This window comes from Symsagittifera roscoffensis, chromosome 8, assembly GCF_963678635.1.
Source record: "Symsagittifera roscoffensis chromosome 8, txSymRosc1.1, whole genome shotgun sequence".
In the NCBI taxonomy this organism is placed as follows: Eukaryota; Metazoa; Xenacoelomorpha; order Acoela; family Convolutidae; genus Symsagittifera; species Symsagittifera roscoffensis.
This window is the reverse complement of record NC_087069.1, coordinates 50,633,766-50,649,533: the sequence shown is the minus strand read 5'-3', so window position 1 is coordinate 50,649,533 and position 15,768 is coordinate 50,633,766. Positions and strand designations below refer to the sequence as shown.

The following is a 15,768-nucleotide window of genomic DNA, read 5'->3' as shown; positions in this document are numbered from 1 at the left end:
AATCATTTTCATCGGTCAGAGTTGCAAAACTAGAAAAACTTTCCAATAAATTTGAAAGATGAGTATTTTTGAAAGTTGTCATTGAGACATTGTCAATCTTTGAGACAATTGTCAAATATAATCTTCATGGTGTTTTTGTGGTGGTCAGAATAACTTCAATGAAAAAATTTCGAAGACGATTTTATTGCAAGATCCTGAATTCCTCAAAATCTGGATTTCCTCAATCTTTCGAGATTTTTCCACGATAGCCTCAATACTGCAAAACCATCCCAGATAGACTTCACTTGCAAAATAAACCTCCTTAATCAAAAAAAATTTCTAGTAAGTTAATAACTTTTTCTTTTCTGTTCCTTCCAGGGGCGGATTTAGGGGGGGGGGGGGGGCGGGGGGGCGGACGCCCCCCCCCCCCCCCTCAGGGATTCGACCCCCTGCCGACCCAAAGGGTCCCCCCTTTGATACTTTTTCAGAAATCCATTTTTGGCCGACCGACCCTAAAATTTTTTTAAAGGCGCCTTTGGCGCCAATATATACTAACTTTGAGGGGGAGCGCGCGCCAAAAAAAAACGCTATTTTTTTGTCAAAATTTTTCAAAAAGTGCCCAAAAACGGCTTTTTTGACTGTTTTTTTAAAAATTTGCCTGCGGCGCAGAAAATTTTGCCAAAATAGGGGCAAAAGAGTGCTTTGGGAGACCTCGAAAAATCAATTTGGTCGACCTAAAAAAAAAAAAAGTCGTCAAAATTTTGGAAAATTTTTTGAAAATCCGCCCCCCCCTCGAGAAAATCCTAGATCCGCCCCTGGTTCCTTCATTTTGAATACATCAGAGTTTTCAAGTGAATGTTGTACCAGTTTCAGCCAGCTGTTTTCATCATTCTATCAATATTTTTCTTCAGTTTTGATTTATCGTTTTCACAAAAGGGTTCTATCTTTAAAAAGTTTTAATTCCAAAAAAAAGCAATGCAATTTTTCTGCTCGAATGTATTTTCACCAAAATGTCGATTCAGCATGTTGCAAAAATTTACTCAATCTCAAATATCTGCAGATTCATTGATTATGCCTCGGCGTTTCGAAAATGTTGAAAATTTTTTCCTGGTAAGTTTATCTGGATCTACTTAACAATTACCCCTCCCCCTTTTAATAAATGGGGTGGGCAATTGTTAAGTTGATTAAAATGACGCATTTTCGACCAATCAGAATGCAGCAAAATTCTAATTCTCAATGGAAAGCTTAGTGCTAATTTACTGCTTTTATTAAAAGGGGTGGCAATTCTTAAGTAGATACCAAAGGGGGGGGGCATTCTTAAGTAGATCCGTTTATCTAAAGTTTAATTCTGTTATTAACTTTGATGTCTGTATTTACAAACACTACAATATTTACAGTAAATTCAATTGATTTATCGTTTCAGTACCACATCCGACATCTGCAGTGGTGCTGAATGATTACTTTTACTCATTTCCATGACTAGTGTCTCCAACATACTTTCAATCTTGTGACACTTCTCATTAACTTCTGAGAGAGTTTGTTCCATTTCAGCTGAAAAAAAAGTAATGACAAGAAATGCTGAGAGTTTTAAAATAAAAATGAATTGTAATTCTGACAGGTATTGGCCCGATAAAACTACTAATTAGATGAAAAATTGCAAAATTTCAATGTTCGCGAAACTCTTCATAACTAATTGATTTTTTTCCTCCGTATTTCTTTTTAAATTTTTTTTCTCTAAAATTTTGATAAATTTCAAGACTGAGGCTTGTTTGGCTGGTTCAAATTTTGGTCTTTTTTGCATGATTCACTTTCACAAAATTACTGATTGCAAACGTTTATCCAAAAACATTTGAGACTAATTGAGAATGAGGCAATATATTAGTGCAACAAGGCCGAAAAATAAAATTTTGTTCAACACTGCAGAAAATCATCGATTCACGGCACTGTTGAAAACCTTTTTAGTATCGGCACCTTTGTAGCTTTGAACTACCGCAGCAACAAGGTCAATTACATAAAAGTTCTTCATTTGAGCGTTTTTTTTTTCTGAAGCCATGATCGCGAATTCACATATGAGAGCCTCAAAAATCAAACTCCTATGATTACTTCGGAAATATTTCTCATATATTCGAAGGAAACCCAGACGGATGAAATGTCTAAGGTATCGTAACATGTTTTTTATAGTATTTTTGATGAAAAAATGTTGCAAAAAAAACCCTACAATCAAAACAATTGCATGATATTAATTAATAGAAGTTACTAGCTACATTTCACAGAACGTCATTTAAAAAGAATAACGGTAAAAAAAATTAGTTCTTCCGGGGTTTCAACATACTTCAACATGCGAATTGCAATAAATTATGAATATCTTAAGCAATCACCATGAATATCTGTTTATTTCAAACACAACTTAGGCTTAAAGTTTTGTTAAGTTATCTCACCATCCTAATTAAGGAGAACTGGATCAATGGGCAATTTTTTTTTGTTCTGCTTGGGAATAAAAATATTAAGGTCTTTTCAGAAAGCTAGAAGTCATTCACGTTATTTTTAGTGTCTTTATCACTTTTTCTTATCAGTAATGTAGTTTACTTCATTCAAAAAAATAAACTGAATTTTCCCTAAAATCATAAATCAAACCGCAAAAATCAAATTTAAAAAATCCATACAGACCTAAATTATTGAAAATTACTTCGTTGTTTTATCAACTTCTAAACAGCGATAAGCCTTGGAATTACCACTAATTATCTTTGGAAGAGTGCCGAAAATCAGAGCTCTGGATTGACACGCTAACTCGGGGGCTTATCTCATGCGCGAAAGACCGAATGAGCGAAAAAACTTGGGAACGAAGGATCGAAAACAAAATCAGCCAAAAGTCAATTTTTAAAGAGAAGCAATTGCCAGGCTGGTCATAACCTGACGATGTTCATTAGAAAAAAAAACTGAAAAAACTGTATTTGTTTTTCATAAAATTTTTAGCTCGTCAAGGATCTACTGTTCATTGAAACAAAAAAAAATATTTTGATGGTTTGAAAGGTATCACTTTTCGAACCGAAACATCATCGTGTTTATACTCTTTGCTTTTTGAGACAAAGTTCAAAGATTTTCGGTCTTCCTGTTTTTACTTGAATCACGAGAAAACTTTTCATGCAGAAGGTTCAAGTCATCAAGACTTGCATATGGGACTAAGTGAAACGCAAACATAACAAAATAATTTTAATCAATTAAGTGCAAAAAGGACAGCAATGGTTTCCTTAGCTCAACTCTAAAACTATGAGTTCACATGCCTTAGTTCACATTTATATTTATTTACTTTTGTTTTCAAAATGAGAGAGTCGCTTAGCATAAAATATTGTATTGTTTTTTTAACTATTATTGTAATGATTACTGTACCTCCAAAAGGCCCTGTAACCAGCTTGAAGCGTCAAAAAGCGGTTATTTTTACATCCTAGAGCCAGTGAGCCATCTTCAAACATTTCTTCAATCATGTTCTTATTACATTCATTATTGAATGTGCCTATTGCTTTTTCTATGACGAAATACAATTAAAAAAGATTTCATATATGCTGCTAAAAGATGTGGGCTCATGTATGGTTTTGAAAAGAAATATAGTTTTTGATTCGTTTCTATTTGATTTTTAAACGTTTTATGCCCTCAGAATTTAAGCACCTTTGAAAAACTTTTTAATGGCGTTATCTTTTCTACTGCTGCAGGAGAGGAATCTCTATGAAAGTTAGTTTTTGAGATAGTGTTAAGTTCAGATTAACCGAAAACTGACATGATAAGATATCAGTTTTAACATAAATTTTAGACTCCATCTAAAGATATTTTAAGCTTTAACAAAATCTCCTAATCGGTTTTAAGCCTAATAATTATCGAAAATTGACTGCGTAGCCAACAGACAATTACAAAACACTCAATGATTTCAATTCAACCTTTGAATTTCGAAAAATACACGACTGCTTTTATCAGGGGACTTGGCTCAGAATGTTCCGACTGCCTTTTTAGGTCCTGGAGCAGTAATAACATGAAAAATTAAGTGTAATAAAAAATGAAAACTTTTTCGTTAATTTGAGATTTTTTCTGAGATTCATCCCCCACACGCCATATAAAAATCAAAGTGATAAAAATCGCTCCTAGTAACAACTCAATTATGGAATAAAACCTTGATTTAACCAATTTGGAACAATTTATAAGGCTGATTATATCTCCGCTTACGCGTTAATGGCGCGAAATATATCACGCGTTTTTTGTCCCTAATTGGCCAAAATGGCAATCGCTCAACCCCCATAACTTTCCAAAAAAATGATCACAGGTAAGCAACCTTTTCAAAATTTAGCTCAAGACAACTATAAGTTTTGAATGATACCAAATTTTTCAGTCAAAATTACTAGTTAATGAGTCGAAATTTGTCTACTGAAAAAAAACCCACTCGAGCACTATTATTTCGCTACTTTCATTAGGAAAATCGAAAAAAAATTTGGCCACAATTCTTGTCAAATATCAAGACGAACTTAAAATAAAACTAATTTTTGTTAGGAAAACTCGATCTCAAGGTGAAGTTTTGACTCAATTGGGGAACCTAAAAGCTAAAATCAACATTCGAAACTAGATGTCGCTCTTGTTTTTTTGCACAACTTCCGTGTTGGTATTTAGAAACGGTTTTGTGTATTCTTAAGTAAATTAATATGTACCCGCACCCAAATTTCAAGCGTTAATAGTCGGTTATATTTCGATTTTAGTACCAGACTTACTTAAATTGAGAAACATTCGATTTTAATCAATTAATAATCGATTATAATATCTCTTTTTAAAATCAAATTATAATTAATTATAATCCACTATAATCGATTATTTATTCTTCATTTTTCGATACAATTATAATCCATTATAATTGATTATAATCCATTATTTTGATTCAAATTTCTATTTCATTAGTTTTGCACAAAATCCATTATAATCGATTATAACTGATTATAATCCCTTTTGTTTGTCCATTTTTGTCTTCGAAGTTGCATTTAAATTGCTTATATTTTATGATTTTTGTGGACGTTGGTTAATATGAAAAATGAGAAAAATATTTTTAAAGTTTTCAAATTAATTCAAACTTATAAGTTTTTTTTTCATTTCTTCCTCATTAGAGTTGTTTTGTGATGCATATTTTAAGCTTTTTTTAAACACCAAAACATCAGGAAATTGATTTAGTTTCATGATTGATTCGTAAAATTTCTTTTTCATCTACCGCGAGAACCTTTCCACTCATATGAAAAGATCTCTATGAAACTTTTGTTTCGTGGTAAAACTTTGAGTTCAGATGAACCAAAGTGTTCATGAGATCTCTCTTTTAGAGATTTTCTTATGGACACGAAAATAATAACCCATTAGATATAATTCAAATATAGGAAAATTTCGGCAAAATAAGAGATAATAATCATCTATAATCGATTATAATTGATTTTACGGGTTTTTAGTTGGAACTATATTCAATTATAATCAATTATAATCGGTTATAGGAGATTATAATCTCTTGGAAAATATCACGATTATAGTCAAATATAAATCCATTGAAGACCTAATTTTGGTAATTAAAATCGATTATAATTGACTTTAAGGGTTTTTAGTAAGAACTATAATCAATTATAATCAATTATAATCGATTATAAGAACTTATAATCTCTTGGAAAATACCACGATTATAATCAATTATAAATCCCTTTAAAGACCCAATTTTGGTAATTATAATCGATTATAATTGTCAAAAAATCATCATAATAATCGGTTAAAATAGATTATTTACGCCAAAACTTGAATGCGGGTTCGAAATTTCATCTGTAAAAAGTAAAAACTTGTAAAATTTTCTCCTGTAATAAATGAATAATTAATCACGAAGACTTATATTGGTGTTTTGAAGAAGTTCAGTGACTCTTAATCGATTAGATTTTTGACAAAAAAAAAACAAAAATCGTTTGTAAACAATTATTTAGGACAAAACGCGGATGTGGTTAAGACTAGAACATATCAACGAAAAATTGGGAGATCAATCAGAGCTTTTTATGTAAAAATTTGTAGATCAATCAGAGCTTTTTAAATCACACCAGGTGCAATTAATAGTTTTTCTCAAGTTAAAAAATCGAATAAACATAATGACTGCTTTTTATAACTTAACCAAACTAGCTTTTCGAGCTTTGAAGAATTTATTCATTCTGCTGAGAGCGTTAACGCGAATTACTTATGTGTGGCGAATGATCCCGAACAACAAAAGAGTTCCTAATTGAACTGAAGCTAGCTAATTGATCGTATTAATTTTGTACGACTCAAAAATATACACTTTGATTTTGTCGAAAATTAACAGGTTTTCAATATTTTTCCCAAAAACGATTCGATATGAATTAAGGGACAGATGGAACATTCACGGTTTTGTCCTGATATACTATCAGTCTTGCTTGAAATTAAAATCTAATTGTTTGAATTTAAGATTTTATGGCCAAAAGAAATCTTTTCATTTGAAAGTATTGTGGGTTTTAAAACTTGGCTGAAAAAAATGTGTTTTTTAGTGAAGCCAATTTCGGCCTATTTTGATTTTCAGTCGTTGATTTATGGGTTATTGATTGTTTCTTGCATATTAGTAACTCCACCGTTGGTAAAATTTTACAGGTTTTACGTTTATGATTGATACTTTAAATTGGCTATAGAGCTATGGTTAAGTTTTGTAAAAAAATTCAACGATGGATCATAATTGTAATTCATATCTATGATCCATAGTTGGATTAAAAACTACTTTAAGATGACAGTGTTGCAAAAACTATGGATAGCAAAAACGGATAATCTTAAATTATTATGTTTTCCTTCTAGAAAATGAAGGCAAAAAAATTCAATTTAAAAAAAAAATTTGAAGTTATTTTAGGCTCATAGCTTGTTCATAAAATTTACAAATGTCATAGATTTAAAAAGATTCAGAAATATCAAAGAAAATGTCTAAAGACATGCATATATTGATCTTAACTTGAGAACAATTGAATTAAAAAGCAAACCTTTCATCGTTTTCATGGTTTTGTCAATAACTAGAGATCTGCTTTCTGTTTTTTTCACTCTTTCCTCGATGTTTGCTTGCAGTTGTGTCTCTGTTAAAGAGGCAAACTCTTTTGCTCTGAAATTAAGTCAGGTTTGAAAAGGTTTTAAGCGAAAAATTAACGTGAATATTGTAAATAACGTGAATTTGCGCAATGTAACCAATAATTTCGTTAAGATACAATTTGTGTTAGCTCTACAAACTGCAGCCTCTCAAAAATGGACTGCAGCATCTCAATTACTTATTTTACACGCAAAAATTTTAGCGGCGAAGTTTTCAGAAAAACCTAATTTTGACGCTGTCTAAAAAAAAAGCTATCAAATTTTTCCCTTGGTTTTTGTGTCTCAAGTTTCTGAGCGTTGAAATTACACCTACAAAAAATGTCAAGAAGCAAGGAACAAAACTGATTAATCGCTCATTCAAAGATCCGAAGCTTCGTCTGTTGACTTGGTGCTTTTGCATTAGCTTATAGAATAGCTGTAAATCTTTACCTTATATCCTCCCACTTTTCCAGTTTCTCTAAATCTTTTTCTTTCGGAGATTCAATGATGAGTCTCGACATGGTTCGGTTTTCCGTTTTTCACGCTCAATATTAGCGTACGTATATGGCTGAGAATTATAAACGGCGGTGGAAGCCATGGGCTGAAAAAATCAATTGTTTCATTTATCAGTTTATTTGTTTTTCACGAGAAGGTGATAGGATGATTTATTTTGTTGTAAATGTTCTATATTCATTCACCTAAAAGAGAAAAACTTTCTCCGAAAACAAATTCTTTTACAAAAGTGAAAAACAAATCAGTATAGACTGTTTATCATGTTTTTATCAGTTTCGACAAGATTGTAAAAATCTACTCTCCATTATATTAGAAAATCACTTTTCGCCGCCGAAAATGTTTTATACAGACAAAAAAGAAAACTTACCGATTGTAAAGTTCGTTCGTAACTAAAAACACCTGAAATTTCCAATAAACATTACTCTCTTTGTTTACATCGTCATATCTGTTGTTGAAAATTGCAATTAGTAGATTGAGAAGAAGAACATTGGTGAACAACATGAAAAGTGCTTTGAACACTACAGCCAAGACAGTGTTTTTTTCATTGGGACAGTCTTCAAAGGGCCATGGGGCTTCCGAACCTGAAAAAAAAAATTTCATGAATCGATTTTGATAAATTGGAAGGACCCTTTTTCTGGTTGCAAATTTCTAAAAAATATATACAGGCTGTTTATTTTTTATATGATTTTTTTTGAGTTATAGATTTTGTTATTCAAGCCATTGTATAAATATCTTACCTTTAGTGCAGTTCTCGATGTGTGAAGCGCCTATTTCTTCAAAGTTCGGATCTCCTAACATCTCGAAGAAGGATCGGAAAAAGACACCCCAAGGAATACTGAAAGTTGGCTGTGTAACACCAGGGTAAATTATTGATTGCACTGCTATTCCATACGCAACAAGGTACACTGTAATAATGAATCAGTTAGATATTTCATTTTGATATCAAAAAAATACGATTCATATTTAGCATCTAAAATTAAAATCATGAGAAAAGTTTTTTAGGGTTTCAATTCCAATGGCCTGGTAAAGTAACTAAAAAACTATAAATTGTTCTAATCAAAAATTGTTCAAAAATCTTAATTTTTAGTTGAAAATACTAGAACTTTTAAAATTTTTGTTAAAAAATCAGTTCTTACCGAGTGCAATGCAGAAGAAGAGGCCCACGTCATTAAGCATTTTAGAAATCATTACTATTTTGGGCCCTAAATAGATGTTCATTGAAAAAACACTGGTGAAGCGAATGAAGTAGAGAATCAGAGTCACCACATAGAACCCATGCGCAACATTGAGCAGATCTAAAGACGGTAAACTAGTAAAGTAGAAATACTTGCCTCAATCTTTAAGTTTTCTGGTTGGATTTTTTAAATTAGAATTGAAGATTTTTAAAAATGTTCTTATGGAATTTTTATCATAAACTTACAATTTCAAATAATCTTCGGCTTAACAATGGAATAATGTCAAATGTCTGTGTCATTTTTGAGCTGACAATTTCTTACCCCATCTATTGTTAGCGCGCATGACCAATCCGGAAGCAAACAAAATCAGTGCCAGAATATCGACAGCATTCCATCTATAATTAAAAAAGTAGATATGTTATCGAATTGAAGTCCATTGATATGTGTTTCTAAAATCACTCAGTTTTTACTCTCTGCCGACTTGCAACAGTTGCAAATCAATTTTATGAAGAAAGACACAAAAAAAAACTGAAAAGAAGTTGCCGTTTTTTGACAAACTTCAGCAATACTTTATTTCGATGATATGCAATTTGGCTTTTCTTTTTAAATGTTATAGGGTTTGAAAGTTGCCATTTCAGGAAATTTATAAAATTTACCGCGCGATACTTTTGATTTTATTGAAATGTCAGCAGAAAACTAAATAAACTGAGATAATCAATACGCTCCGAAGTGAATTGACACAATCAATTTGTGTTTTAAGAGCGTAACCAGACTCGAAATTTTTCATCTGGCACTACAAAGACGTGAGAGAAGTGCATAAAATAAAAAGAAATTGAAGAAGAAAAATCAAAATTTTTTATAATTTTTTATCAATTTTTAACAAAATTTTTTTTTATAATGAATAGTAGTCGGGAAAAGAAACATAACTGCAGCTTCTAATACAAGCAGTCTTGTTTCAAATTGTTGCTTTTTAGCATCCTACCTGATCAACAATGAAAGAGCTCATCTTTTTTGACTTTTTACTTTCACTGAATGACTAAATATATCTGAACTATTACTTATATCTTATCAAAAATTAATTGAAAAATTTACTATATTTACTAGAAAGCTGGAACTTTGGCAAGTGAATATTTGTTTTTTTTTGTTAAATTCTCTTGCAAAGGGACTTGCCTGTTCTCAAAGAAGACAGCCAGTCGCCTTTTGGTAGAGTTTTCTGATATGATAATGAATTGTCGGATTTCCTCGAGAGCTAATGTCAGCATCCAGAACATAACCACGTATTCTTCTACACGGGGGCTGTGCTTGAGACCTTGTTTAAAACACTTTGCAATTACCTTGTGTAGATTTACAATAGTTGTTTCAATTTAAGTAAATAGTTATGTCTCAGAAGGAAAAAAGAAAAGACGCTAGCAGTACAAAAACTTATTTGATGTCAATTGTTCTGTTAAAATTTTTTTTCCTACTAGATGCTCAAATTGATTTCTCGAAAAATAACAATTGAGAACAGCTTGTTTCAAGAAAACGTAACAATTAAAAAGTCATTGAAAAAACACCTTATCACAATTTGAAACTTGCTTTGTCTTATTAAGAGACATGTTAACTTGATTGAGTGAAGATCTTCAATCCTATGATAAAAAATTCAGTCGGTTGTAACAAGCCAAACAATTCAAAGAAATTTAGGACAATAAAAAAATGATAATGATTACCTTCTAAGGTGACGATGCTGAACAATATCAAAAACAGCAGTGTTGCGATGACGTTCAGAGTGAAAGTTATCACAGGCGCAGTGTAGAAGAATTTAAGTTTTTTGGCAAGGGAAAAGCTTTTTTCCTCTTGATTTGCGACTTGTTTTTTTTCTGCTTCATCAGGGACAGTTCCTTTGAAGCTCAGAAAAGGGACAAAAAATGGAACTAGAGACGCTCCTATAATTTTCCACAAAGAATTGCGATCTCTTAACTTTCCCAGCCACACCTCTTGAATTAAAGTCTGACAACTGCTCTGCGCAATGAAATCCTTGTAATCAGCTTGAGTTGCTAGTTCGAGGCAAGATTTAGAGCCCCACGGCTGATGCTTGAGCTGTAATATTTGTTGGCTCAGTTCAGCGCTTTCACCATAACAAATATTTAAAATTCCTGTAGCTTTGAATTTGTAATTTTCAAGCAATTTTACTACTCGACTTTGCAAGTTTGAGTCGTCTCGAATTTCCCGAGATTTCAAAATTGTCTTAGAAATAAGAACTGCAAAAATTGCTGCAGAAGTTTTGCATGTCATGTCTTCCCAGAAGTATTCGCTCGCTTCAGGTCGAACAAACAGAAGTGAGTAAACGAACAATTCTCTTTCCGGGCGCAGGAAAAATTGAGAGTCTCTTTTTGCTGGCTCTGCGCATTCTGTGACTTTCTCTGCAAGGCCAATTGGACTTTTTTTGATTGCTGAACTTTTTTCTGGACTTTTTTCGGTTGCTTGAACGTTTTTTGAGTCATCGAAGTGCACTGGATTGTAATAGATATTGAAAATGTCGGAAAACTTTTTTGTGAGACTTTCCGATCCAATTTTTCCTCCTTCTTTTGGTTTCAAAAACTTCTGAAGGAACTTTTCGATGGAGTTTTCCTTTTGAGTTTTCAGAGTGTCACTGTATAGCTCTTCAAGTTTTTTTTTGGTCAAGAAATCTCGCAAATCTGTAATTTCGGTGAACATTTTGACAAACTCTTGTTTGTTCTCGATTAAAGCTATGGTTAAAAACTTTTCAATATCTTCATTTCCCACGTTGTTTTTCGTCATAATATCCGCTGCCATATCGTGTCGGTTCCAAAGGAGAGAGAAATAAAGCTGCTTGGATCCAGCCTTCCCATCATCCAGCCCTCCCATTTCGAGAAGTGTTTGAAGAACAGCTTTGTCTAGGTCACCTAAAATTTAAAAAAAAGAAATATTACTTGTTACTCACTGGTTTTCAACAAAAAAAATGAAAAACTCCTCTCATCGCATGTTCAATAGGCAAAAAGTGTCAAAAAAGACTTTATATGCAGAGCTTCAAAATATTTTCAAGCTCTGTTATTTCAGTTTCCGGGCCTATTTAATCACTATTAGGACTCAATTTTGCACAAACAAAAACAATTAAACCACATGCAAATTTCTAAAAAACAAAAAAATGAGGACTTATTAAAGGATTTGATCAGAAAACTTGATTTTCCATGGACCCAGTGTCTTTTTACAAACCGTTTGTTTTTTAACCATGAAGCTTTGTGTGAAGATATGGGAGTTAAATATTTGTGAATTTGGGCAATTGGAGGCATTTGAAGCACAACATTTCTATAAGACTCTTTATCCACGAGGGAAAGGACCAACATACGAGCTGTACAGCTCATTACGGCGAACCGCGGTTGTATTATTGCTTAAAAATTACGTGCAATTTTTCTTTGTTCCTTTTTCTGAGCTGAGTAGTGTTGCTTCAACTTCACGCAACGAGCAGAAATCATGGTGGGCCTAGAGCATCCGATTTTTTGACTGAGAGACGGAGACTTAACCACTTACACTATTTTACACGTCTATTTTACACACCATAAATTTGTTGCACTTTGAACTGAGGCACACTTGCAGCTCTTTATTTTAACACTATCAGGCGCAGATTATAGCCTTTTGCATTTTACATAGCAGTTTTGGAAAAAAAATTAAATAAAGTGGAAAAAACCAAACTCATCAAAAAAATCTCTAACTCGTTTAATTTTTAACCAGACTTTTTATCATAAAAAAAGAAGAGTCGGATCATTCAGGTCTCTGCTCTGATACGAGCAGTTCCTATTCTATATTTTCAATGTTAGCTTTTAAACAACAAACACATTTAACCGTTTTATGTGTTAGTTTGTATATTTGCTAGATCTTTTGCGCTTTTGTATTTCATTTTCTTTAAAACATTTGTTAGCATAACATTAGAATTAGTTTTCAAACGCCGTCATGAGCAAAAATTTATTTTCGAAAATAATGAAAACAAAAACAACAAAAGAAGTATGTTTTTCTGAACATGGTGCAATTTAAACTAACTTCAATCTAAATCCCTTCTCGATTTTGTTGATCACATCAAAATCACATCAATACAACTGAAAAAAAAACATACCAGGAGATTCGCCATCTTCTTCGTCAAACTCAAACACTCGGATTTTTTCTTTCATTTCCAAACAACTGATCAGGCCATCGACAATTTTTTTCACAGTTTTCTTGTCTGAAGCCTGCATTTTCAAAATAGTTTTGGCTTTTTCTTTCAAAGTTTTTCTAAGTTCCTGCTCATTCTTGATTTTATCTTTCGTTTCAATCGCAAAAGCCAGCAAATCAGCACATCTTCCGGTTCCTTTGATCACGACGCAAGGCGTGTTGTTTTTCAGCGCATTCCAGACTGTGTCGATGGTTCCGAGCCCTCCTTCGACCATTACACATACAATAGGAACCTTCGTTGCCTCATCTGCAAAAAATCATTTTCATCTTTATTATAGCAATAATCAGAGAATTAGAAGGACAAATTGATTGATCAGAAATGGTCATATTTTTTTATATCTGTCTGCGTAAAAAATGTTCTCCCGTTATTGATCTAAGAAAATCTCTTTTTTTGCGCTCCTGAAATTGTAATAATTAATATTTTAATTCTTACAGTAACTTCAGTATTATGTTGATTGATTGATTGATTGACAACGCAAAAAAAAATCAAGTTGGAAATGAACCTCTTTTTTCTTGTTCAAGTGGATTCTGCGTTTCTACTCCATTGGAGCATACTTTCTTCTCAAATAAGCCTCTTAGCTCCTGCTCTTTTCCATATTCATGGCCTCCATCGTCTACCAGAATGAAGTGAGTGTGATTGGGGTCAAGTCCCACCTCCTGAAGTATACTTTTTATGAATAAATTTAGAGCGCAGAAAACAGCTCAAGTAGAAGCTAACCGGAAATGCGCTATGAATGAAACTTGTCAAGACTTTCATAACCTTAACATGATTGTTGTAACGTAACTTGTTATACAACAACTGAAAATTTTTTACTGGTAGAATTTTAAAACTTAAGCTGGTTTGTATACCATTAAAAATCTCGGGAAACACAAGGAAATATGCTAGTCATACAATTTCACAAATGGAGCCAAGGAAAAACGGTAGTCATACAAAACTTTTGAACAACAAAATTTTTTTTTTCAAAAAAAAACATCTTTTTGTTTACAAAAACGAAAAGCTTAAAACCGGAAACTGAGGATTTTCGAAGCTGATACACCAAATGTAATAGTATTAAAATTAGTTTTTGAGACAAAAAATCAATAAGTCGTTAAAATGCTAGTCGTAGAATTTCATACTTTAAAAATTGTGTGACTAGCGGTTTTGTTTTCAAAAAATCCAAAAATAAGAGAGAAAAATTTTTTTCGCAAAAACATTTCTACGCACAAACAAACAAATTTTGGAAAAAAAAGAGATATTTCCAAGCAATCTTTGATTGTTCTGTCTTAACCTAGTTCACGCATTGTCTTAAGGCATAAAAGGAACAGAATTCAGTAATTAAATTTTGTGTGATGTCAGAACTGTTATTTTTTGCTGTAGTTACTAAGATAATTTTAAATTTGTCAAAAAAACAGGCCGCGATTCACAAACATTCAAACTCTCAAAAAAGAAGCTTTTTCGCCGTCGAAAAAAAAGTTACAACTTTTTGATATAATTATTTATGAAAGTAGAACAGCAAATTACCAAGCGCAAAATTAAGGGCAGTTTACCTGTGAGATTCTTGCCACTGAAAAGCTATAGTAATTGCCCGGGTTGACCTCCACAGAAAAAAATGCTTATCATACAATTCCATACAAAAAAAATGTTTATCATACAATTTCAATCATGGTTTCTATGAAAAAAATGTTTATCATAGGATTTCCTCTTATGAAAAATGTATGATAAGCGTTTTTTTCTTTGATTTTTTTTCAGGAAAACCTCCAAAAAAATTCTTTTTGTAATTTTAAATGAGCTTGATTTGTTTTTTGATTAAGTTAGATCAAGTTGGCACATTTGTTTTTTCATTTTTCCTGACAAAAAATGTTTATCATACGATTTCCATTCTATGAAAATGGTATGATGATCATTTTTTGATAAAATTTTTTGATAAAAAAATTGCGGGCAAAATTTAATTTTTTGTGTGCATAACCTAATCCTGGGTGCAATAATTTCGTTTTTTTTTCTTTTCACTAAAACTATTTTTTAAAAAAACGCTGAACATTCCTATTTTTTTGTATAGCGTGTTTTTGTATGCCCTGATCAAGGTCTGATGATTTGACAATTCAAAAATTTGAAATAATCATTATTGAAAACTTTTGCCAAAATTTAAAAGTTTGTTAATTTTGTTATATCACTTGTGAAAGACAGCTCGAAGACAATTCAGGTCGATTTCTATGCATTGTGAAAGCAAAACCGCCCAACCTTTGGTGCTTTGAGTAACCGAGACCTTTGTCACTAAGGTTAGGTTACAAACAGAAGACAAAATGTTTCAGAAAATAAAATTAAAGCAAAAAAACAAATTTTTGGATTAAGGGAAAAACACCTATCATATAATTCCATTTACTGGAAAAAATGGCTATCATACAGTTCCATTCTATGGAAAAAAAGGTTATCATGTAATTTTCATACAATTTTTTTCTATGGAAATGAATGGAATCGTACGATAAGCGTGTTTTCCATAGTATGGAAATTTGTGCTCAGCGTTTTTTGTCAACCAGTGACTGTTTCATTTACGCGCTACCTTTTTCTGGCTTTTTTTGTATTCATTATTCAAAAACCAAATGTCAAAGAGGTCTTGGTTAAATTGGCGTTAGAAAAAAGAACATTTTTTGAATATGGCTAGCAGAGATTCTACAACCACTGATAAAATCGTAAACTTTTTCTAAGATCGAAAGATTTTTTTTTTACATTACAAACTAATTTTTACAATTTGTGAAATTTCAAAATACCATAACCTGACAAGCAGACAAAAAATAGCTCAGAAAAAAACTAGCAAAA

General features: G+C 32.1%; 1 protein-coding gene across 1 annotated transcript; it reads right to left on the bottom strand.

Moving 5' to 3' along the window:
* Window positions 1-1,390: 1,390 nt before the first annotated feature.
* On the bottom strand, window positions 1,391-11,564 carry LOC134853686 (transient receptor potential cation channel subfamily M member 5-like). Its single transcript, XM_063869685.1, has 7 exons — window positions 10,478-11,564; window positions 9,942-10,056; window positions 9,093-9,166; window positions 8,733-8,891; window positions 8,334-8,501; window positions 8,019-8,177; window positions 1,391-1,530 (listed from the first exon to the last, which is right to left on the bottom strand). Exons 1-7 carry the CDS (start codon window positions 11,562-11,564, stop codon window positions 1,391-1,393), a joined length of 1,902 nt encoding a protein of 633 aa, XP_063725755.1.
* Between the last annotated feature and the right edge of the window lie 4,204 nt (window positions 11,565-15,768).